The sequence below is a fragment of the Schistocerca piceifrons genome, chromosome 1 (assembly GCF_021461385.2).
Source record: "Schistocerca piceifrons isolate TAMUIC-IGC-003096 chromosome 1, iqSchPice1.1, whole genome shotgun sequence".
Lineage (NCBI taxonomy): Eukaryota > Metazoa > Arthropoda > Insecta > Orthoptera > Acrididae > Schistocerca > Schistocerca piceifrons.
In genome coordinates, this window is record NC_060138.1 from 938,986,757 (window position 1) to 939,013,001 (window position 26,245).

General features: G+C 39.0%; 1 protein-coding gene across 1 annotated transcript in view; it reads right to left on the reverse strand.

Moving 5' to 3' along the window:
• Window positions 1-26,245, reverse strand: part of LOC124776695 (DNA-directed RNA polymerase I subunit RPA1) — a 307,614-nt gene that overhangs the window by 242,834 nt on the left and 38,535 nt on the right. The window contains exon 6 of the mRNA XM_047251802.1: window positions 11,934-12,005. Coding sequence (XP_047107758.1) covers window positions 11,934-12,005 — 72 coding nt within the window. The remainder of the gene's footprint in view (window positions 1-11,933; window positions 12,006-26,245) is intronic.

Consider the following 26,245-nt stretch of genomic DNA (forward strand, 5'->3'; position numbering starts at 1 on the left):
AAACAAAGACTGCGCTCTGTTGGTAGAAACACTTAGAAGATGTGACAAACCCACTAAAGAGACAGCCTACATTACACTTGTCTGTCCTCTGCTGGAATATTGCTGCACAGTGTGGAATCCTTACCACATAAGATTGACGGAGGACATCGAAAAAAAGCAAAGAAGGGCAGCTCATTTCGTGTTATCGCATAATAGGGGTGCGAATGTAACTGATATGATATGCAAGTTGGGGTCGCAGTCACTGAAACAAAGGCGGTCTTCTTTGCGGCGAGATCTATTTACGAAATTTCAATCACCAACTTTCTCTTCCGAATATGTAAATATTTTGTTGACACCCACCTACATAGGGAGAAATGATCATTATAATAAAATAAGAGCAATCAGAGCTTGAACGGAAAGATTTAGTTGTTCCTTTTTCCCATGCGCCATTCGAGAGTGGGATGGTAGGGAAGTAGTATGAAAATGGTTCGATGAACCCTCTGCTAGGCACTTAAGTGTGAATTGCAGAGTAACCATGCAGATGTAGATGTAGGTTAATTACCTGTGGACCTACACATTGAGCAATAAGAGGTACAAAGCATGTAGTTGCAATCTTCAACACTTTTCAAAATATATGTGAAGCCGTACGAACTGAAGAAAATGCTGTCGGCATACTGATTATTAGATACATGTGTAATAACCACTAGATAACCTGAGGCTGTACTGTCACACAATGGGATACAATTCACCAGCAACACATGGAAAATAGTTTCTAGAATCAAATGATATCTGACAGCTACTGATTTCAAAATTGTATCGAAAGTGAATCCTGATGCATGTGTTTTCAGTGAGTTGAACCATTCTATTCAAATATATTGTCAGAAATGCCACAGGTTATGGATAGATAAGTTACACACTTTTGAATAAATTGTGAATCATTTGAAACGAATATTGGGCACTTACGTGCTGCAGGAACTTACACAGGAACAAACCACGCACAAAGTGGTCAGACCCATTCAAAGTTAAACAGAAGTATCAAATGAGGACAAAATCAGACAAACATTAATTAACCTCCATGCCAAGGCTGACCAACGGAAGAAGGTTTCTGACAAGCGCACCACACGATTCAGGCATTTTCAGGTAGGAGACAAAGTTTTAATACATAATCTTACCAAAGCATCACTGCTGAATTAAAAAAGGAAGTATTTATGCACAGGACCACGTATCACCACAAAACTTCTGAATCCTAGTGTATAGCTGTTGTGCTACCTACGAAAGGAGAAAGGACTACAGTAAAACCCCTTTTTAACTAATCTCTGGGGACCCAAATGTTTTCCGTAACTCTTTGACTGCTACAGATGTCCTGTTTGCATCCCGTGCTGAGCACAGCTTTGTTGTCGCAATACTGCTTGCCTAATGCTGTTAGCTGTGCTGAAAAACAATGTTCCGGCCACTATGAAATACTTATCATCCATTTTTAAGACAATCACACAATGAAAAACATTTGATTTCAATGTCACATCTGTATTCAATAAAGGACTGAATTTCTCTTCATTACTCGTCGTAGTTACTGTGCTGCATTAAATTCAAATTTCAAAGAGTTTGCAGAGGTAAAAATGCATTATGTAGACTGTGCATATGGTTGATTTTAGCTCATGCATTGCTGTGTACAACATGTAAACAAGATATCAAAATTTCATTCAATATTGAGAGCAGAGTGATGTCTCATTTCACTCCTGAAATATTGGCTTTTACATCCAGCAGACGATCATGCACGGTGTGCTCAATTCCATCCCTGTCACATTTCATAAAAGCTTCAAGACATCGAAACAAGGGTTTTCTTTTTTTTTTAAAAAAAAAAGCACTTATGTTGTATGAAATGAAATGAAATGTCGTGTGGCTAGGGCCTCCCGTCGGGTAGACCGTTCGCCTGGTGCAGGTCTTTCGATTTGACGCCACTTCGGCGACCTGCGCGTCGATGGGGATGAAATGATGATGATTAGAACAACACAACACCCAGTCCCTGAGCGGAGAAAATTTCCGACCCAGCCGGGAATCGAACCCGGGCCCTTAGGATTGTCAGTCTGTCACGCTGACCACTCAGCTACCGGGGCGGACATGTTGTATGATAAATACTTATAAACTTTTTATTCACTGAGATATGGAAGTAGCTCGATTGCAGTAATGAGAGAGACAGCAGAATGGGACACAGAAACACACCAACAGCATTTAATGTAAACCAGAGAACACATTTGAAGAAGCCATTTGAACAAGTTCATCACTTCAGCCGGTTTTCCTGATGGTATCAATTCATTATACAGCACTAGCAAAACTTGGTGCAACCACATTCCTTTCTTCTTCTTCTTCTTCGTTGTCACCATCAGCTCCTACTTCAGTGTTCCTTCACAAGCATTTTACACATTTCACTTGCATCATTCTTGAGTGTGGATGTCATCATCACAACAAACAAAGACCTGAAATGTCAAGTTTTCAGAAATACCAATGATCTTATTCCATTGCTCTGGAACATTGTCGTCTTCAACAAGTGATGCACCACAGCCAGTCTTTGCGAAACAATTTAACACAGTCTGTTATTTTATACAATTCCAGGCAGCAACATATGAATGGCCTGTAAAGTGCCGAGCCTCAACACTTCATTCTTCTCAAGGAATGAAACTCACTTCCACTGCAGCTACTCTGTATTTGGCTGTAAATGAGTGTATTATGATAGATCCAGAGGCTACAGATGACTTGTGCAGATTGGAGAATGGAACTCAGCATTCACATTCCACAGAAATTATGTTTCCTTGGGACTTATACGGCATCAGTCAATACTAAATACAATTTTCCTTCATGCTGAACCCATCTTCAAACCTAAACAACTGAAAAATCTAGTGGATATTTGTGAGATTATCCTGGCTCTGCTGTTGTAGTCTTAAGTACAGAGAAGTGTCCTTATGTTTCTGAAACACCTAGGAATTTAAAATTTTTCACTTCCATCACTGTTTACACACAATAGCATTGTCATCCCTTTTTTTACCTACATGGCAATCTTCTCCCTTAACAGAATATGATCTTGTAGGAAGTAAACTATAAAATATACCAGTTTCATCAGCACTGAAAAGGGCTCTGAGCTCATAACCCTGTATCAATCGTGGCAATGTAAAGCCCTTCTGACAGTTTAAACTTCCTATGACTGCAGGTTCATTTTCTCGGCTTACATTTTCAAATAATAGATTACGATATTTTAAAAAAAATACACAACCAGCTATTTGTTGCACTGAAATTCTGAATGCCACTTTTTAAAGGGATTTTATGAGCCTTCTCTTGCAGTACCTTTCTGTTTATATAATCCATTCATCATAAGAATAAACCTGATGTAAACATTGCACTATGTATTCTTCCGTGTTTGCTGGAACCTCATTGGATTTCCGTTTCACGTGGGACTGCAGCCAAGCTGTCTGGAGTACTGTCAAGTACGATTATAAGGGTACATTTTGTGCCCTGCATTACACGCACATCGACTTAGCGATAATGTGGGACAACAGCTTTACCGGCGCATTTAACTTGGACAGCACTGGCTGGTCAGCTGGTACAGCTAGACTGCAGTGACGTGGCCAGCTGCAGTTCACACGTAAAGAAATGAGCAGAGGAACAATACAGCTTCAAATGTCATTTAATTTTTAAGCACAATGAAATAATACTGCAAATCTCCCACAATACGCTCCTTACACAACTATACGAAAACCACAACACATTATTGTTTTTAGTTAACGTACTATCGTAATAAAAAACAAAAAAGATGAAAATTCCTGAGTTAACCACAGGTAATTTTTCTGCATAATCTGTGTGTAACAAAAGAGAGTATTGAAGAACTTCAGCATATAGTTAAATATTGAAGCCACTAAAGGTATTACTTACAGTCAGTCGTCTGATAATGCCTTAGCTCCTTTCTTATCCGAGAAATACATTTCATTTCTGGAAGTGTCACCTGTTACGTTGATAATGAGCCTATCAACTACAGATTCTACGAAGCCAACCAGGCACACCATTTTCTTTTGTTCTTTTATGATAAGCCGTTCTATATTCCACCAGCATTCCGCAGTGATGTGTGAAAAAGCTGTGTGCGTTAGTTCCAGTACATCAGGCAGCTTAACAGTCTTGTTGCTTCTCGGGACAAATCTCGCAGCTTGGATCCAGATCAGTTCTGTTGGGTTCATATTGTAATGGTACAGTAGCAAATGTAAAAATGCAGCATTTGTATGATGTGCTCAATGCTGTGAAAATGATTGTTTTTCATGATTTTGCAATATTTATCTACCTCTGTAGTATAAAACGATGGATATAGTCCAAATAAAGGGGATTTGGTTTTTCGTTTTTGGCTTAAAAATTAAATTGTTAGGTTTTCTTAATTTAAACAACTTTTATGAACAGTCTTTCATAAAACATCGATAATTAAGAATTTGTATTTGAGATGGAAACAGGAATTTCGCATCCAATATGCAGATAGAAACAAGAAGACGTGCATTTTTCATAAAAAAATGATTATGAGTTTTATAATTGCAAGATGTAGATATTTAAAATTGAACGGGGGGGGGGGGGGGGGGGGGGGGGGGGGCGATGTTAGGGAGATTTGAACCAACGCGCGAATAACCACATTTGTTTCACATTCCATTATCCTACCAACTGCACTACATGTTCAATGTGACTTTGGTTGTCAACTGCAATGTACACAATGCTGGAAAAACTTCAAAGTTGATAATTTCCATAAATTTATGAAAAACATTAAGAACAGTCAATTTCTCGGCACTTTTTAACCATGTTCCATGCGTGTTTCCCTACAGAACAGAAAGCAGCCTCAGTCATTTTCATATCGCACATTAACAGCGTGACAATCAGAGCACAACGCTGCAGAGGCTGTGACTGTACACGATTTTTGAAATAAAAGCTATGTAGCTAAAGCGTGATTAAGAAAAATGTTGATTGCTGTTAGTACATTTGAATATCTTAAAGTTTCATTTAACATAACTTAGTAATAAGATACCTAACACATAAGCAGGACGTACCGCCACCAGTGTAAGTGCGCTATGGCTTCTGACCAATCATCACATTTGTGTTTGTTTAAATCAGGTTTATTCTTATGATGAATAGATTATAGGAATTCTGCCACTTCTCTGTCCTTGAAAACAGTTTGAAGGACTATTTCCCACATCACTGAATGTCAACACATGAATGTTCTTCCTTTTCTATTTACAGGAATCATTAGCTTCAGCAATTAAGAATACTGTCTTACTTTTGGGTCTGCTGCACAAATAAATGGGGCTAAATAAAATTTTATTTCATCACCATGTCTGGAAGTTTTTGGTTACAACTGTTATCAACATTGTGGATGATCAACAGCTTTTGCTGAATTGCTAGCTTTCTTTGTTTGCAGGCCATAGCTCCACAAAAGTAAAATTGATAATTTCAACACTTTCATAAACAAACAACTACACTTTTCACGTTTCATAGGCTCAGTGACCGTGACGACAGAGAACACATCTAAATCGCATATTAGACAGGGCAAAAATCAGTTTGCAATATGTTCCTTGCATCTGCCAATACTGGCTTCAAGGGAAGTTAAGTTATTGATTTCGACCAACGTATGTGTCAACTGATGGAATCAATCATCATTTACTGCATCACATGACACTAACTACAACCTGTGTCAGACTGAAAGAAACTGGAGACTTACTTGGACATGTCATGAATTGTGTAAAAACTGGATTTTAAGAAGTTTTACGATTAGTCTTATACCAATGGAAACTCTCTGTATTATTTAAGAGATACATGAACTACTGTCATGGGAACTGCACAAAGGTACAGAACTGCCCCGTAGAGATTAGAATAATCAAATGTGATTACAGTACTATGCATAAAAGAGTGTACAGAAACTTAAACTTCTCAAATGATTTGTTTCCTTTCCTTCTCCTTGTATATTTTCACAGAAAGATTAGTGGTTTAGAAGAGACTGGCTTACAGTATTCTTATCAAGCATTAATTTATAATTAAATGGATACACTGAAGCTATTCGCAACTGAATTTTGTGGTAAAGGCATAATATAATTGTTGAATCCATGAGATTTGCGAATATTTTTTACACTGGTCCCTGAGTGAATGCTTACTAATTAATGTGTGATATCTTGAATTCGCTAGGCTCCTGTGACAATACATGTGTGTACAGGATGTATAATGATACTTTACTATCATGCACAGTTATGTGTATGAAGTGTTTAGATTAGTCAGGTGCTGTTTAGGTAACACTTTGTCTATTGGTCAATAAATATTTTAGTTACGACTTAAAGAGAATTCTGGGGCAGTACTAGTTAATTAGTGACAATGACGCAACATTAACATCAAGAGGGGAAATGCCTTATGAATGACAAGTGGGCATTGCCTTGTGCACAACATTTTAGAGTACAAAGAGGACTGCCTCTGGAATCACAACATAAACAAAGTGAGTGACCAACCAAATCACACAAGAATGCCAATGCATTAGCAACCCCATGAATAAAACATATGACATGAACTTATACATACCTGTATATACAACAATTAATCAAAAATTTGTTATATAATAGAAATTACGAATTTATATGCTTACTGCCAGATGTACGTTGTATTATGTATGACAGAAGACAGAAAAACAAGGCTTGCATAACCACATGAATCACTAACTCTTTACACTACAGGCAAGTACTGTAAGTCTATTGATGGATTATTCATACACTAGTGCATTATATTTCATGATCTAATCAAGCTGTTGCCGATGATGACCATATGGTACTAGAGCTTGTTTTCCCTTTCTACGCCAGCTAATATGCCAATACTGTCAACACTATGAGCTGTGCCATCACTGCTCTACTCAGTCACAATCTGCTGACACTGTACCATGATGACGTGTCTATGAACTGTACAGTTGATACCATCTTCATGCTGATTTCCCAGGACCAAGCAGTGGAATAGGGGAATAAGAATTCCTGGGACCTGCCACACCAGTCCCTTTCAGATCCTTAGAAGTAATGAAGAACTGCCAGCTCACCAGAAAGAAATTTTTTCCTCATTAGTGGTGGAGGCACTGCAATGTCCCCAATCAAAGAAGTGAGTTGAGCAGTCTTCAGCCGCGATAACTTTATATGCTGAAGAATTTCCCACTTAGCGCTCTTTTTTTTTTTTTTTTTTTTTTGCACTCTGGTTGTTGAACCAGGTGGACTATGTGATCAAAAGTACCTGGACACTTGGCTGGAAAAAATGACTTACAAGTTCAGGTGCCCTCATCGGTAACGTTGGAATTCAGTATGGTGTTGCCACCTCCTTAGCCTTGATGACAGCTTCCACTCCCGCAGGCCTCCATCAATCAGTTGCTGGGAGGTTTCTTGGGGAATAGCAGCCCATTCTTCATGGAGTGCTGCACTGAGTAGAGGTATTGATGTCAGTCTGTGAGGCCTGGCACAAAGTCAGCATTCCAAAACATCCCAAAGGTGTTCTACAGGATTCAGGCCAAGACTCTGTGCAGGCCAGTCCATTACAGGAATGTTATTGTCGTGTAACCACTCCGCCCCAGGCTGTGCATTATGCACAGGTGCTCAATCGTGTTGAAAGATGCAATCGCCATCCCCGAATTGGTCTTCAACAGTGGGAAGCAAGAAGGTGGTGTGCTGTGATAGTGCCATGCAAACAATAAGGGGTGTAAGCCCCCTCCATGAAAAACACAACTAGGCCATAACACCACCACCTCCAAATTTTACTGTTGGCACTACACACGCTGGCAGATGATGTTCACCGGGCATTCGCCATACCCACACCCTGGCATCGGATCGCCATATGGTGTACTGTGATTCGTCACTCCACACAAAGTTTCTCCACTGTTCAATTGTCCAATCTCCTTACACCAAGCGAGGCATTGTTTGGCATTTACCAGCATGATGTGTGGCTTATGAGCAGCCGCTCAATCATGAAATCCAAGGTTTCATTTTCTCACCTCCCACCTAACTGTCATCGTACTTGCAGTGGATCCTGATGCAGTTTGGAATTCCTGGGCGATGGTCTGGATAGACGTCTGCTATTACACATTATGGTCCTCTTGAACTGTCAGCTGTCTGTCAGTCAACAGACATGCTTTTGTGCTGTAGCGTGACCGCTACAGTTGCAGGTTCGTATACTGCCTCGGGGATGGATGTGTGTGATGTCCCTAGGTTAGTTAGGTTTAAGTAGTTCTAAGTTCTAGGGGACTGATGACCACAGATGTTAAGTCCCATAGTGCTCAGAGCCATTTGAACCATTTTTTTTTGTGCTGTATGTGTCCCTTCATGTTTCCACTTCACTATCACATTGGAAACAGTGGACCTAGGGATGTTTAGGAGTGTGCAAGTTTCACGTACAGACGTATGACACAAGTGATACCCATCACCTGACCACGTTCGAAGTCTGTGAGTTCTGCGGAACACCCCATTCTGGTTTCTCGCGATGTCTAATGACTACTGAGGTCACTGATACAGCATACCTGGCAGTAGTTGGCGGCACAATGCACCTAATACGAAAAATGTATGTTTTTGAGGGTGTCCGGATACTTTTGATCACACAGTGTACCTGTGCTAGGTGATGTATTATTACTGCGAAAAGCAACTTTAGCACTTAAAACAAACCAGATGATTGCCACAATTTGTTAAATTTAACAGTAATAAATATGGTGAATCACAAACTGAGTTAAATTCTGAAGTCCTGGAAGAAACAGATGACATGACAAGACAAGAGGTAAATCTTTAATTTCATCTGAAGTCTGATAGTCTTCATCAGAACTGGAATTCATAGTCTCCAACAGTAAGAAACATGAGGAAATATCATTGTTATTCATTAAAAACACAAAGTGACCAGATAAATTACCAGAAGTACAGATGTGGTGTCCACAGTAAACAGACACTGTCAATGGAACTTTTCACAAATTACTGAGCCAAATAAATTATTTTAAACTGAAAAAAAGGTAACCCCAGTTGCTCAACAGATGATAGCATAACCCCAACAAACGAATAACACAGACCAATGAAAAATTTTATTTGAAAAACTTTTTTTACTTTGATAGCTGACCTTTATAGATTTTTATGTGCTAAATCCAAATCTAGCCTTAGTTTTCTTGTATCACCTATAGTTTTCGAGCAATATGCTTTTTATTATATAGTATAAAAATCCTATGCTATATGGTAAATGGGGAAATTAATGAAATGCTTTGTTACAACATAAGCATGGTTTGTATTTACAGTAAGCTACTTAAAACAATAACATGTGTTAATAGAGGTTTCACTTGTCAGCTGGAATTGGTTTATATTTTCTTTCTCTTTTTTCTTTGAAGCTTCTTGTGACGCTTTTTCTACGATGATCTGCTTGCTGTACTTCTCAGTGAAGTGACCAACAGTAGCCCCCAACATGTTGGTGTTCCAGCGGTCTTGGTAACATATTTCCATCACTTTAATGTCCTGGTGAAAATGCTCTCCTTGCTCCTCACTGATCTCTCCCACATTGTCCGAGAAGTAATCAAGCTGACTGTTCAAAAAGTGAACTTTCTGGCTCATTAAACATCCTAAAGTTTTAAACTTCTTTAACATTGTAGCTATAATTGAAACGTATTCTGGGTCTTTTTCATGTCCTAAGAACTTCGTAACGACTTGCTTGAATGATACCCATGCTTCTTTCTCATTTAAGGTCATTGTGGATTCAAAGTTAACATCAAACATCAATTTTCTGACGGCTTCTTTTAGTTTAGCTTCTGAAACGTGTGGAAACTTTTGGCTGAGATACTTAAAACATATTCCATCTTTCGGCAAAGCCTTTACAAACTGTTTCATTAGGCCTAACTTTATATGTAGAGGTAGTAGGAGTACTTTTTTTGGATCTACAAGGTTTTTGCATAGAATGTTCTTCTCACCACATTTTAATAACTCCCTCACAGGCCAGTCCTTTCTGCACCAATGTTGATTCCTAGCCCTACTGTCCCATTCACACAAGAAACATGGAAATTTGGCAAAGCCACCTTGCTGACCAAAGAGCATGCATGTTACTTTTAGATTGCCACATATCATCCAACCATGAGCAGAATAGCCTATTTTACTTAGCACAATTTCTAGGTTTTCATGGCTTTCTTTCATATGTACAGAATGTCCAACAGGTATAGATGCATATATGTTACCATTGTGTAATAAAACAGCCTTTAAACTAGTTTTGGATGAATCAATAAATAGCCTCCAGTCTTCCTTTTTGTATTCAATACCAAGCTCATTCATCAGACTGGGAATGTCTGAGCAGTTTACTGAATCACCTTCTTGTTGAAAAAACTTGGAAAATTGCTGCTCTCTCTTTCTATACATGTATATGCTGGTTCCAACTGCCAATAGGTTCTATTCTTTTAATCTACAGCCAAGCAATTCAGATTTTTCTTTCATTACACCCAGAACCCTAACCAAATTGTTAAGCTCGGTCTGAGTAAACAATTTGGGCTCTAGACTACCTGTATTACAATGGAATTCATCACCATCTGGTTCATCTAAATCAGACTGTACATCAGAAAATACTTCTGTTGGAACAGAATTTAAATCATCTGGTGGTTCCGGAACCGGCAAATCTACACCATGCCCTACTGGTCAGATGGCAGACGGAAGGTTAGGGTAGCTTATTACCTTCTTGTTTTTCGAATTATGACCAGTAGCATGAATACTGCAAAAGAAGCAATCATCGGAATGATTTCTTGGCTCCCTCCATATCATAGGAACAGCAAATCTAAAGGCTTTTTTCTCCTTTTTGGACCATTTTCTCAGAGCTTCAACACACACTTAACATACCTTATGCGGCGTCCAAGATTTACGTTGATCACCAAGTTTAGATCCAAAGTAGGATAGATAAACATTTTTCACAAAGTCTGTAATGTTTCTTTGGTGTTTTTTGATCACAAATTCACCACAAATATAACAAAAACTGTCAGCAGAGTTTTTACAACCACGATTAGACATTGTACTGAGCACATGTACAGGAAACGGGAAAGTGAGGTTCAGTTGACTGTAAACATACCACCATCTGTTAACACAAAAATGGAATCAACCTTTCTTTGCCAGCAAATGTTTTTCAGCATTGCTACCAACGTCATCTACATTCATTAGACCTCCTTTTAAATTATTTTAACTACATTTTAATCACTACATTTTAATCACTTCATTTAATAAATTTAATTGTAAAATGCGAAGAAAAGGTGGGTGATACAGTTTTTTAAGTATCATATTTGGATTTCCCACCCTAAAAAACATAAGAATAAGGTATTTTCAGCAAAAAAGTTTTTTTCCATCATTGGCCTGTGTAATTAGTGTTTTGGAATTTTTGTTGGAGTTCAAAATAAATTAATATTAAATATTATATTTATTTGATGTCTAGGTGTTCATGAAATATGTGTCTTACACACTCAAAAGCTTTTAGTGAATGTAAAAATTACATTTTGTATTTTCCTGACAAAAGCAAGGCAAAGACGAAACCATGGGGTTACATGTTAGCGCAAAAATACAACCAAAATTTAATACTCAGTGCAACTAGTGTGCAAGTGTGCTATGTCTCTCAGCAACTGAAGTTGATCTCAATTGGAATTTACACACATTTATAGCCAATTATACTATTATTCACTCTATCTTTTGAAGAATTAATGACAATCTGAACAATATGCAAGGCAGACATCTGAAGATACAGGTAATTCATTTGCAGATTGTTCATAGGAAAGGACCCTTTGCTTTTGTCTGTGGGCAGCTAGGAAGAGGATGAAGAAAGAAGAAAGTAGAGGGTGACATCCAGTAGAGAAACAGGGAGACATATAGTAGTTTCAAAATGTTACAGATCTTAAGAGCAGAAACAATATACTTGAAATGTCTATTGAAACAAATAATCACCTGCATTCATCAGGCATCATCATGACTATGTTTGATTTTCCTCTTTCTCTCACATCTGCAAGCTCTCCTTTCCTGTAATAATCAGAACAGAGAACAATTCAGCAAGACTTTCTTGATACATCCAAATTGGTAACACACATTAAAACCAAATGTAAAACAATGACTTGTAGTAATACAACACTTATAACCAAAGAAACATTGATACTATTAATTAATTAAGCAAGAGTTATCAACATACTTAGTTCTGTGTGTCTTCAAAATTCCACAGTACTGTAAAAAACAAAGTGAAACACAAACATTTTGGTTGCTCTCTTGATAGAATATGTTAACCTTGGCAATGTCAGTGGATTGGTCTGGGCATGTACTTCATGCCTACTGTGTACTTAATTTTTAAAAAATATTGAACTATTCTACCAGATTCTATAATTATTTTTAGTTACACTTAATACAAAAATTCACATGTAATTCAGCTGACCATAGAGTCTCTCCTCAATCCTCCTACCCTTTGTAGCTGATGCGACTTTTAGCAATGAATGTCTTTTCAATAAATAATAGCATTAAAATACCAGGCTGGAATATCTTCCGGTCAGAGATAGTGGACATGTGTGTATGAGATATGCTTACTTGTTTGAATGTTTTCTTTTCTGAAGAAGGCTTTGGCTGTAAGCTCAGTATGTAATATTCTTTACGTTGTGCCTGTCTGCACCTCAACATGTTATCTTTACAATGAGTTGCAATCTATTCTTTTGCCAGGGTGTACATGGCCAAAAAAAATATCTCTGATTTTCCCAGATTTCCCATCTAAAAAAACCCTTTTTCCCAGGTGAAAAATACACTATACCCCATGTAAAACAATATTTTTTTCATGTTAAGTGACAATATACTTTCCAGATGTGACTCTTCAAGCTTTCCCGGCAGATGTGTTGTAAATAGTCTTCACGGGTTTGCGCTGGATCACATTGTGCGAATTCCACAATATTTCCTCAGAGCAACTGTACAACATCTTCAGGTGGTTCAACCTTGCTCGTGACTAGATACGACTGATGGTATCCGCACACCGACGCCCCGTTTTTTGAACAAGCGTGAGAAGAACGTGCAGCTGCAGAAATTGCGCATGTGCAGTGATTTGCCATATTCATACTCTGTCTGTCGAAAATCGCAGAACAGCTCTCCCACGCTGTGTTTGTCAACAGTGCGGACAGATGCTACTCACCAACGGCCGTACTAGGCCAGTGTCATGACGGGCCTGTTATCGAACAATCTTGATTTTCGCATCGTGATTTAATAGCAGTCAATGCAGGGTTCCAGGCTGTGCTCAGCTGAAATCCCGTATCCTTGTTGAAGAGATTATCAGCTGTATGGATATGTATTGCATTCTTAATGACACAGTCTCAGAAAGATGATGCTGTGGATAAAACTTCAGTCTTTTCATAAATCATACAATGACCTGTATTCAGGCAGTGTTCCGCAGTTGTCGACTTTTCTGGGTGACGAAGGCCTGTATGACACTGATGTTCATCGCAGCATTCTTGTACTGTGTGGCATGTCTGGCCTATATATGCTGCTCCAAAATGACAAGGAATCTTGTACACACCACATTTCCTCAGTCCAATGTCATCCTTAACCAAACCCAACAGGTTTCTCAGTTTTGCAGATGGATGAAAAACAAAACACACTTAATTCTGCATCTTCCAAAGACTCTTCCAATTCTTGATTGGTATCTGACCCTGAGAGCCTGTCAAGTGAAATACAACATCTGAAGACAGTGTTCCGACAAAACGGCTATTCTGAGAGACAGATACGTAATGCATTCAGGCCCAGGCGAATTCAATCTATGGGGCAGAATGAAGATACGAAGACACCCACCACTTTGGCCTTTTTGCCATATTTTGGTGTCACGTCGTCAAGAATTGGAAGAGTCCTCAGAAGATATGGAATTAAGTGTGTTTTTCAACCATCTGCAAAACTGAGAAACCTTTTGGGATTGGTTAAGGATGACCTTGGACTGAGGAAATGTGGTGTGTACAAGATTCCTTGTCATTGTGGAGCAGCGTTTATAGGCCAGACATGCCACAGAGTACAGAACGCTGCGATGAACATCAGCGTCATACACGCCTTTGTCAACCAGAAAAGTCGGCAATTGCGGAACACTGCCTGAATACAGGACATTGTATGATTTATGAAAAGATGCAAGTTTTATCCCGGGCATCATCTTTATGGGACTGCGTCATTAAGGAAGCAATACATATCCGTACAGCTGATGATCTCATCAACAAGGATATGGGATTTCGACTGAGCACAGCCTGGAACCCTGCATTGACTGCTATTAAATCACGATGCGAAAATCAAGATTCTTCGATAACAGGCCCGCCATAACACTGGCCTACTACGACCATTGGTGAGTAACGTCTAGCTGAACTGCTGACAAACGCAGTGTACAGCGCATGTGCAGAAGAGCCGCTCTGCAATTTTTGGTAGAGGGAGTTTGAATGTGGCAAACCACTGCGCACACACGATTTCCGTGGCTGCACATTTTTCACGCATGTGTTCTAAAAACAGGGTGTCAGTGAGCGGATATCATCAGTCGTACCTAGCCACGAGCGAGGTTGAACCACCTGAAGATGTCGTACAGTTGTTCCAAGGAAATATTGTGGAATTTGCACAACGTGCTCCGGCGGCAAACCCGTGAAGACTATTTACAATATACTTTCCCTTGAAGCTGTAAAACTTATCAATCCTTTGAATGGTAAAGGTTTTATACATTGGCACAGAACTTCCCAGAACGTTAGGAAAAAAAAAAAAAAAAAGGGGAGGGGGGGGGGGGAACAATGCAGAAGTTTGACGATGACTCAGTCCGCAACCTTTGTGAAATTTGTAAATGAAACCATTCCACTTTACGTTATTACACATTTGATATAAACACTTAAGTTGCACAAAATTTGAACGTATGTGTTTATATCACTATTTCACCAGGTTTCTAACGTGAATGGTATATGAAACAACAGATAAATTCACACCACTATTGCAACTGCTCTTACACAGCATGTCACAGCTTTATTTTGTTGCAGAAGAAGCTGAGTAGCACTGTGGTGTAGTGGTGGTGATATTAAACTGTTGCATGGAGGGTCACGAGTTAAAAACTCACCTGGACTGTATAATTTTAATTTCTATATTTGGTTTGAGTACATTCTAGAAGTATCTACAAATGCGAAGAATCACTGTACTGGAATGTTCTGTAGCTGTATAGTTCTGACTGGAGGCAGTTTGCTCCGTGCTCTTATATGTACAAGTGCTGAATAAACCTTCGTTAAGTGAAGATAGTGTCCGTCATTCATCTAATTACACCTTCTTCTATGTGACATTATTCTGGTGGAGGTGCTGGGTACTGGACCTAGTGATAGCGCCCATTATCAACGACACAGTGGCTCCCATCAGGCCACAACAAAGCTGCCGTTTACGTGGCAAGAAACCTGATTATCTGACACGCTACACCATTACAAAAGCCGTGAAAACAGTCCAAGCATCTGAGGTAGCCTAATTCATCGTGGAAGACATTATATTAAAACACGATGCCCCAAGGTCGTTAATTATGTATCGAGGAAAAGTTTTGCAATCGAATCTTGTGACAGAGATAAACCGTCAGTGCAACATTAGTCATCACTTGACGACTGCCTACCATCTGCAAACTAAAGGGCTTATTGGACGCCTTAATAAGACCTTGGCCGACATGCTATCAATGTTCATCAATGTTGAGCAGAGCAACTGGGATGAGGTGCTACCTTTCGTGACGTTTGCCTGCAACACTGCTAAACAAGACACCACAGGATTTACATCATTTTTCCTGGTGCAAGGGTGAGAAGTGACTACGACAATGGACACTGTGTTTCCGTTACACCCTGATGACGTGGACGATGATTACATCAGCCAGGTGTTAACCAGAGCTGAGGAAGCTCAGCAGTTAGCTCGACTGCACGCTGCAGGCTCAAGAAAACAATTGCCGAAGGTATGATGCGAGCCACTGCTTTGCTGTCTACCAGCCTGGTGACCTCGTCTGGATTTTCACTCCTTTTTGGAAGGTTGGTCTCTCTGATAAGGTCCTCAGGCATTACTTTGGACCTTATAGCATTGTAAGACAATTGTCTGATGTTACTTATGAAGCTGAAGATTTCTACCACAACACAAGACAACGAAAGATCAGAGATACGGTCCACGTCCTTCGAATGACGCCCTGTAAGGATCCTGCAACCCACGGTAAATTCGAAGCTCCAGCAACAGGCAACAAGCGCAAAGGTGACAAAGAGCATAGCGGGAAATGAAGTTCTAAGAATATCACCGTCAGGGCAAGAATCAGTCATTGGGAGTAGGAGTATGCAGGACCGATGACTTGTTCCCAGACTAGGACAACGGAACAGCGAGACGCTGTTCTCTTAAGGAGGAAGCAATGTCGCAGAAGCTGAGTAGCACCGTGGTGCAGTGGTGATGATACTAAACTGTTGCATGGAGGGCCGTGAGTTCAAAACTCACCTGAACTGTACAATTTTAATTTATATATTTGGTTCGAGTACATTCTAAAAGTATCCACAAATGTGAAGAATGGTTTAAATGGCTCTGAGCACTATGGGACTTAACTTCTGAGCTCTTCAGTCCCCTAGAACTTAGAACTACTTAAACCTAACTAACCTAAAGACATCACACACATCCATGCCTGAGGCAGGATTCGAACCTGCGACCGTAGAAATGTGAAGAATCATTGTACTGGAATGTTCTGTAACTGTACATATACTGTATGTGTTCAGACCAGAGGCAGTTCGCTCTGCGCTCTTGTATGTTCAAGTGATGAATAAACCTTCATTAAGTGAAGTTAGTGTTCGTCATTCATCTAATTACACCTTCTTTTATGTGACAATATTACTGAGTGCGTTACAACATCCCTCAATGCTTGAAAATGACCATGTGTCAAAGTTGCAGTCTCAATAAATAATGTTTTAACAGCCTAAAGTGCAACAATTTCATAAATAAATTTTTTAAATTAAAATAACCCTTGGTTTGGAAAGATCTTCGATGCGCGGCAAGATGTACACAGCATATTTCCGTATGATAGAAGTATAAATACAAATTCCACCACACACAACACTGAAGGTTGCAAAGCACTGAAACTGAGATTGCGATGTGCTTCTTTCTGCTAAACATAGCTTATGTCACATGACCCCATCAGCTAATGACAGCACATATTCAGAACATATGACACATGATGTTCTCAACCAATAGCAACACCGCTGTTAACTAGTGTGAACACACAAACAGGAAAAGTTAATGGTCTATGCATACAGTGTAGCTACAAGGAAAGCTAAGTCTAGTAAAATCATCAGACGATCAATTCCAATTACAAAATGATCTATGGTGCGAAAGTGGCAATTGGCACTAAACAAAGAAAAGTGCGAGGTCATCCACATGGGTACTAAAAGTAATCCAATAAATTTGGGGTATATGATAAATCGCACAAATCTAAGGGTTGTCAATTCAACTAAATACTTAGGAATTACAATTACGAGCAACTTAAATTGGAAAGACCACATGGATAATATTGTGGGGAAGGCGAAACAAAAACTGCACTTTGCTGCCAGAACACTTAGGAGATGCAAGAAACCCACTAAAGAGACAGCCTACGTTACATCTGTCCGTCCTCTGCTGGAATATTGCTGCACGGTGTGGGATCCTTACCAAGTAGGATTGATGGAGGACATCGAAAAAGTGCAAAGAAGGACAGCTCGTTTCGTGTTATCGTGCAACAGGGGTTAGAGTGTCACTGATATGAAAGGCGAGTTCATCACCGAAACAAAGGCAGTCTTCTTTGTGGCGAGATCTATTTACGAAATTTCAATCACCAACTTTCTCTTCTGAATGCAAAAATATTTTGTTGACACCCACCTACATAGGGAGAAATGTTCATCATAATAAAGTAAGAGAAATCAGAGCTCAAATGGAAAGATTTAGGTGTTCCTTTTCCCCACGCGCCATTCTAGAGTGGAATGGTAGAGAAGTAGTATGAAATTGGTTCGATGAACCCTCTGCCAGGCACTTAAGTGCGAATTGCAGAGTAACCATGTAGATGTAGACATAAGCTTTCAGATATGATACTGGCCGGCAAAATGTTTTTTTCTTTTTTTCCCAAGGGTCTGATTAGGCTGGATCCTAAGAGCAAGCATACATTGCAGCAGCTGAATATTTCTGACAAGCACAATTATAAATTTCACTGCTGTGTAGTTTTGCGAGTTACCTGGCCAAAATACATGATCCATTGAGCACTTCAACTTCCCCACAGAAAAGCCAATTACATGTGAAATTGCTCAAGAACTTACCTCACACTTATTTTTAAGGATAATTATACTGTCTGCCATCATTATTGCATTAGTTTTAATCTATGGGAGAATTAAAATAAATACACAAAAGTAACCTTGAAGCTGGTCTTTTTTTAGTGTGTATTACTCTTTTAAGATATATCAAACACAAACGTGCCAGTGAAATTTGAAATAACAGCATAAGTGGCTGGTCTTTTGGCCCACAATTTTTCTAAGAGACTGGTATTCAAAGTGTTAAGTTTTGACTGAGAGTCAAATGCTCCGTTATTTAAGGAATTCATCACACACTCTCATACATAACATAATTAATGTGGAGTAAAAGGAAATTTACTTTTAAAGTAACGCTTCTTAAACTACCGTTCACAATATTTTCTGCCAACCTGTTAGAAATGTAAACAGTTGTGACATCACACTTGTCAAAATCAGTTTGTTGTTACAAAGCATTGTACAGTCTTCATCCTAAAGCCTTCAACACACACTGCTGTCGACAGTAAATGGCGAATTTTGTTTGCAACTGAAGTCTTATTTTGGTGTTATCCTCTCATTTCTGATTTATTGCTCAGTATTACCAGGTGTGATTGGGAAGTTTTAAGAATGGATCCGCTACTGCTTACTGGTTTGGCAGGCAGGTACACGGAGGTTGGGGAGTGAGTCATTGTCTTATCCTTGAATGCCCTGACAGGAAATGGCGTTTCCTTCATTCAGTTCATTGTGGCAGCTGGTCGAGTGCGGGGTCTGTTAGGGCTTGTGGCCGGATTCTGTCTGTGTGAAAATGGACGTAAAAACGGAGCAACGAGTTTGCGTGAAATTTTGTTTTAAAACTGGGAAATCAGCTTCTGAGACTTGCAAACTATTAAAAACAGCTTTTGGAGATAATTGTATGAGCCAGTCAAATGTTTTTGTCTGGTTCAACAGATTTAAAAATGGCCGCGAATCATTTGAAGGTGAACCACGGTTTGGCCATCCTTCCACCTCAAAAACGAATGAAAATGTTGTGAAAGTTCGCGACTTAGTCCACCCTGATTGTAGACTTACAATTAGGGAGTTGGTTGATGAACTTAATTTATATTTCTATGCAGTTCAGTCAATTTGATTATTTGACTTGACTGGGTACATCCAGGCAAATAAAGAGAGTGTTCTTAATACACTTCAGGAAAAAAAATTCCAGGAATGTTTCCAAAAGTGGAAACTCCATTGGAGTCAGTGTGTTCAGTCAGAAGGGGACTATTTTGAAGGAGATGCATCACAGTAGCATAAGTGCCACCATTGTACAATTACAAGCCCATTCTTAAAACTTTCCAATCACACCTTGTATTCTGCAATAGCAGGCTAAAGTGAAATTCTTTGTTAGAGTATCAGTTCTTACCAGTCAAAATTTAACTGGAAAGAAAAGTAAAATTCACATAATTATAAAGAATTCCTTGTTTTTTCCCCGTACGAAAAAAATAACGCATTTTTCCCGGTTGCCCCTGGGTGTACACAGTCTGTTTTCATAATTTTGTTGATATAGCCTTAAAAGGTATTTTCAGGATCTAGATCCTACTTACAAATAAGCATCTCCTTAAAAAGTGTGGTGCTGACAAAAGTAAAAAACAATTAATGAAATCTGTACTTTTTTTGACATGTTGCTATGGTTGATGAATATAAGTTTATTTTAATAGTAAACAAATACATCATAACTGGATGTACTTGTGCTAAGAGAATTAGTACGAAAAACAGCACTTATGTGAAGTAGCTAGTACACAATACAAAGAAATATATCAACAAAAATAACCAACTTTTGAAAATATAAGTAAGATTAAGCAACCCTACTGCTAGCCACTGGCTCTAAAAGCTTGCAAACTGTAATACCTTCTATATGTGTGTTATCCTGCCTCCGCATGGTGAGTAGATTTTTTTATTCCTCCAATACAAAGAAAGACTTTCCTCATGATATTTAATAGAATGACAAATGTTTAAATTTGCTGTGCCTAATGAATACATTTATATAATTTTTACATTAATTTACAAGTTTTAATACGATAATGTCTATATATTACGTGTTCATAACTCAGTTACTAATATAACAATCAACTATATGGAATACTCATTGAATAACAGATATTTTATTCTATACGCACAGCCAAATTCACACAATGTGAAAATGTTTCATCAAAAGTGATGTCTTCAGAGATGCAACTCTGACTAGCCAAGGACGGGAAAGGAAGTCTGCATTTTTCCATTTCAAAGAAGCCATACCAGCAGTGGGATTTTGGTAATGGAAAACTTAAATCTGGATGGCAGAGTATGACTTTTAACCTATAAAACTAAAAGTCCAGTACCTAAACTAACGTTCCAGCTCACTTGGGAAAAATCTCATTTCATGACAAATTAATTCCTCTGAAAATGTGTGGTAGCAATGTAATGGTGGCTGTGCTCTTTCCATTTACGCAGAAGTTAGCACGAATTATATGCTCCTCTAAAGATCATTCACAAAGCTCGAGAGTGCACCTGCTGAGAACAGGATGAAGATTTAAGTGTTTCAAGCTTTCAGGGATGACAACTTTCAGGGATGACAGAGGTCTAGGAATAGTGTCTTTGATTAGCAATAAAAATGTCCTCGGTCCTGGGTTCAAAGGCTACCTCCGCTTAGATTTTGAATTAAAATCAGCAGCAGCAGCAGCGGCCGAAGATGGCTGACAGAAGAAGTCATTCCTCATTCAGTCAACAGCATTGTCAAAGAGGGTGGAGGAGTGGCACTCTCTTGCTCTTGGGGAGGGAAAATGCCCTTAAAGGTGGAAGAATCATCAATGATCAATGGCATAAGAACACAGAGGGTAACAGAAACCACCGCATTGAAGACACACAAGGTGTATCCACAGGGAATGTGGCCTTTAATTGAAAAAGTGCCATGATGATATCTCCACTGGCAAAAGATTCCAGAACAGTCCCCCACTCGAATCTCCGGGAGGGGAGTGCCATGGGGGAGGTCACCGTGAGAAAAATATTCAACAATCAACGAAATGATAACATTCTACGAATTGGGGGATGGAATGTCAGAAGTCTGAATGTGATAGGGAAGGTAGAAAATATGAAAAGGGAAATGCTAAAGCTCAATTTACAGATAGTGGATGTCAGTGAAGTGAAATGGAAAGATGACAAGGATTTCTGGTCCGATGAGTACATGGTAGTATCAACAGTAGCAGAAAATTGTATAACAGGAGTAGGATTCATTATGAATAGGAAGGTATGGCAGAGAGTATGTTACTGTGAACAGTTCAGTGATAGGGTTGTTCTCGTCAGAATCAAAAGGAAACAAACACCAACAACAATACTTCAGGTATATGTGCCAATGTTGCAAGCTGAAGATAAAGAGAGAATGAAAGTATATGAGTATATTGAACAGCTAATTCAGTATGTAAAAGGAGATGAAAATCTAATAGTCATGGATTGGAGCGCCACTGTAGGAGAAAGACTAGAAGACTTGTCCAATAATGTAGTGGAAGAAGAAACAGGAGTCAATATACAAGAGAGGGGAGATCCAGTATTAGAATCAGAATTTAAAAGAGGTCTGGAAGACTTAAAACCAATTCGGGCAGATGGGATAGATAAAATTCCACCAGAATTCCTAAAATCATTGGGGGAAGTGGCTACAAAACAACTATTCACATTGTGTAGAATGTATGAGTCTGGCAATATACCATCTGAGCTTCTGAAGATAGCAAGAGCCGTCACGTGTGTGAATTGATGCACAATCAGCTTAACAGTGCATGCATCCAAGATTCTGACAAGAATAATACACAGAAGACTGGAAAAGATAATGACGATTTGTTAGATTAAGACAGGATTGGCTTTAGGAAAAATAAAGGCTCCAGAGAGAGAATTCTGACGTTGCAGTTGATCATGGAAGCAAGACAAAAGAAAAATCAAGACACATTCACAGGATTTGTTGACCTGCAAACAGTATTTGACAGTGTAAATGGTACAAGATGTTCGAAATTCTGAGAAAAATAGGAGTAAGCTATAGGTAAAGATGGGTAATAAACAATATGTACAAGAACCAAGAGTGAATAGTAAGTATACAAAGTATTCGTATAAAAAGGGTGTAGTCTTTTGCCCCCTACTGTTCAATCTATACATTGAAGTATCAGTCACAGAAATAAACGAAGGTTCAAGATTGGAATTAAAATTCAATGTGAAAGGATATCAATGATCTGGTGATGACATTGCTGCCCTCAGTGAGTGAGGTGAATTACAGGATTTGCTTAATGGAATGAACAGTCTAATGAGTACAAAATATTGACTGAAAGAAAACCGAAGAACGACGAAAGTAATGAGAAGTAGCAGAATTGTGAACAATGAGGAACTAAACATCAGGATTGGTGATCATGAAGTAGACGAAGTTATGGACTTCTGCTACCTAGGCAGCAAAATAATCCATGACAGATGGAGCAAGGAGGTCATAAAAAGGAGAATAGCACTGGCAAAAGGGCATTTCTGGCCAAGAGATGTTTATTAGTATCAAAAACAGACCTTAATTTGAGGAATAAATTTCTGAGAATGTGTCTGGAGCACAGCACTGTATGGTAGTGAAACATGGACCGTGGGAAAACTGCAAAAGAAGGGAGTCGAAGCATTTGAGATGTGGTGCAACAGAACAGTGTTGCAAATTAGGTGGACTGATAAGGTAAGGAATGAGGTGGTTCAAATGGCTCTGAGCACTATGGGACTTAACATCTGAGGTCATCAGGCCCCTAGAACTTAGAACTACTTAAACCTAACTAACCTAAGGACATCACACACAGCCATGCCTGAGGCAGGATTCGAATCTGCGACCATAGCGGTCATGCAGTTCCAGACTGAAGTGCCTAGAACCGCTCGGCCACAACAGCTGGCTGAGGTGGTTCTCTGCAGAATCAGTGAGGAAAGGAATGTATGGAAAACACAGACAAGAAGAAGGGACAGGATGTCAGGACATCATTTAAGACATCAGGAAACAACTTTCATGGTACTAGAGGAATCCACACAGGGTAAAAATTGTAGAAAAAGACAGAGATTGGAGAACATCCAGGAAATAATGGAGGATGTAGATTGCAAGTGCTACTCTGAGATGAAGAGATTGGCACAGGAGAGGAAATCGAGGAGGGCCACATCAGACTAGTCAGAAGGCTTAGGAAGGGGAGAAAAACACACACACACACACACACACACACACACACACACAGAGAGAGAGAGAGAGAGAGAGAGAGAGAGAGAGAGAGAGAGAGAGAGAGGCGTTAAAATATCAATTTTAGGTAAGAAGGGACCTAGGTTCGGAAACAACAGTCTAAAGTTAATGCAAAACTTTTTCTGATGTCTCTGACAGTGATCTCCTCCACCGTAAATTCTTTGCTTTCCATATTTTCGGTTCAAGCAGTATGGACATACCTTGCACTGTTTCACCTATGTTTCTGTTTGCTTCCACTGAACAAGCGCTCATAACTCTTGAGGTATGCAGTCTTTTGAGCCCACATTTACTAGATTTTTTAAAGTGTGTCATAAAGTCACAAAGGATGAATTCTTCCTACACAAAGTACTCTGGAACAATTAGCTCACACAACACTGTACTGTGTATGAAGAATCCACATTTCTTCATAAATGTCCTAATGATGAGTTAATCTTGAAACGCATAAATAAATATGAATTACTGAACAGCAAGGGAAGAAAGTTTTAACATTTTTTTTCTTGTTTTGGTCCATACTACCTCCTCCTAAAATATGGAAGGCAAATAGCTTGCAGGAGAAAAGGACCACTACCACAAGTACCAGAACGATTTTCGTTTATGACTTTCAACTCTTGTTTCTGGGACAGAGCCCCCTTACCTCAGATTCATACATTTGCCCCTCCCCATCATTCCTGAATGTTTGTAACATTATTATGTAATCATCCTGTATATATTGCTACACTGACATTATGGATAGAAAGTTGACAACAGAAGATAGTACTACAAATAGTTTCCATCTCCAGAATTGTTCCTTCTCTTTCTCTTTGTTCCTGGTACTTCTCCCTCTTCTACTTCTTTTTTGTCTTGTCTTCTCTGACCTTTTTGTTGCCCTGTGAGCTGTGACCTTAAACTTATACAGGGTGTCTCCAGACGAATAATCTATAATCAGGGATTTGACAAGAATGGTCATCTGAAGCAAAAAAACTTCAGATGGACATCTGCCCTATACCAAAACATTTAATGTACACTATTATTTATTTTCTGCATTATTCAATAAACTGTCAGGCTTACACATATACACATGAATAACACTAAACATTACAACACACATTCTAGGAAGTACCAATTGGGCAAGGGAGAGGGAAGAGAAAAAAAAAAAAAGAATTTTTCGCACATTCACCTCTAGGCATTATTGTATGCATCACATTACAGCTGTCGTATGGTTCACAACATATGTTCAAATATCCCGCTGCCAACTTCAAAGCATTTTTACTCCTGAGAGAACATGTGTTGCCTGTCTCAGTTCTTCTGCACATCCATGATGCAACCAAGCAGTCATTTTGCATATTCACCTTTCATTTATATACTTCAGACTTCATCCAAACCCATAAGCAAAAATATAATGGCATAAGGTCTGGTGACTTTGGTAACTGTGAAGTACTACCATGACAAATTGAGGAATTAGGGTGAGTACAGTTGAAATGTTCTCTCACAGATCTGGCAAAACGCAGAAAGGCTCTTTCACCTCGGAAGTACAGTGCAGTCCACATGGCCAAAGGAATATCCTTAAGCTGATCAACAAACAAATTTTCCAAAAAATTCAAGTATTTCTGTCCCATTGTTCACTCTTCTAAAATGTCTTGACATATCAACATGTTACCCAGCATGTCACACCAAACATTGATTGAAGAATTAAGTTGGAAATTGGTTTCCGCAGTAGTATGTGTTGTTGATTCCATTCCCTGTGAATATGGCTTCATCAGTGAACAGTATTAATGGACGCAAATGATGACTGTTATTTCACCGGTCAAAAAATTCAAGTTTTGTGGCATTGTTGTCAATCTGAAGAGTGGGGCATCTGTATGTGAAATAGGTACAAGTTTTCCACATATTATGATCACCATACACTTGTATGCAGGATACTGATACATGTAGGAAGTCACTGTGTGCTGGTAGCAGGACTACACTGACTCATGTCAACAAAATGTTACTGTTCCTGCGCAGGTTGTTGAACTACATGTTCAGAAGAAACATGGGAACTTGGAATGTGCTGAAAACTGACTTTTCCAAACTCTACCCCTTTCCCTAAACTGCTCCAGTTCCTTTCCCTTCACGCTTATTGTTTCCCTTCAACCCTTCTGCCAGGAAAAGGAGTCACTGTCTCCAAAAGCTTGCACAAGTAAAACCTTTTTTTCTTTATACTGTGTACTCCTGCAACCACCTGGTGAGTAACTTTTTATCCATCCAATTACATTACATTGCCAAAAATTGAGTATTTTCACTGTTTCACTATTCCGAGCAAAGAATTAGAAAGCAACGAGTTAGGCTGGCCTCGAATAAAACGTCAAAGAGATTGGGTGTATAAGACACATATGTGCACACCACTGGCCACAAAAATAAACATACATTGAATATGTTCTACCTCAGAAAACCTTCAGAATAGGTCCTACGCCCACATGACGCTTTTTGCTACAAATGAGTATTCACATCCCTGAATACAGGCATTCATCCTTGGACATCCTGTACCATGTAAGTGTGCTTCCACAAATGACCAAAGTTCTGTGTAACTTATCAACAGTCCCGAATTAAGACATAAAATTGTATCTGAATAGCTTCCTCTCGACCCACAACAACAAATCATTTACGTCAACAACAAAGATCCCTCTTTATCAGCTACAGTAAAAACAAACTTTTTATCAGCATCTATGCTTCAATCACATACTACTGTAAATGCTTATTATTACTTGTAACTGCATTTTCTGAATATAGTT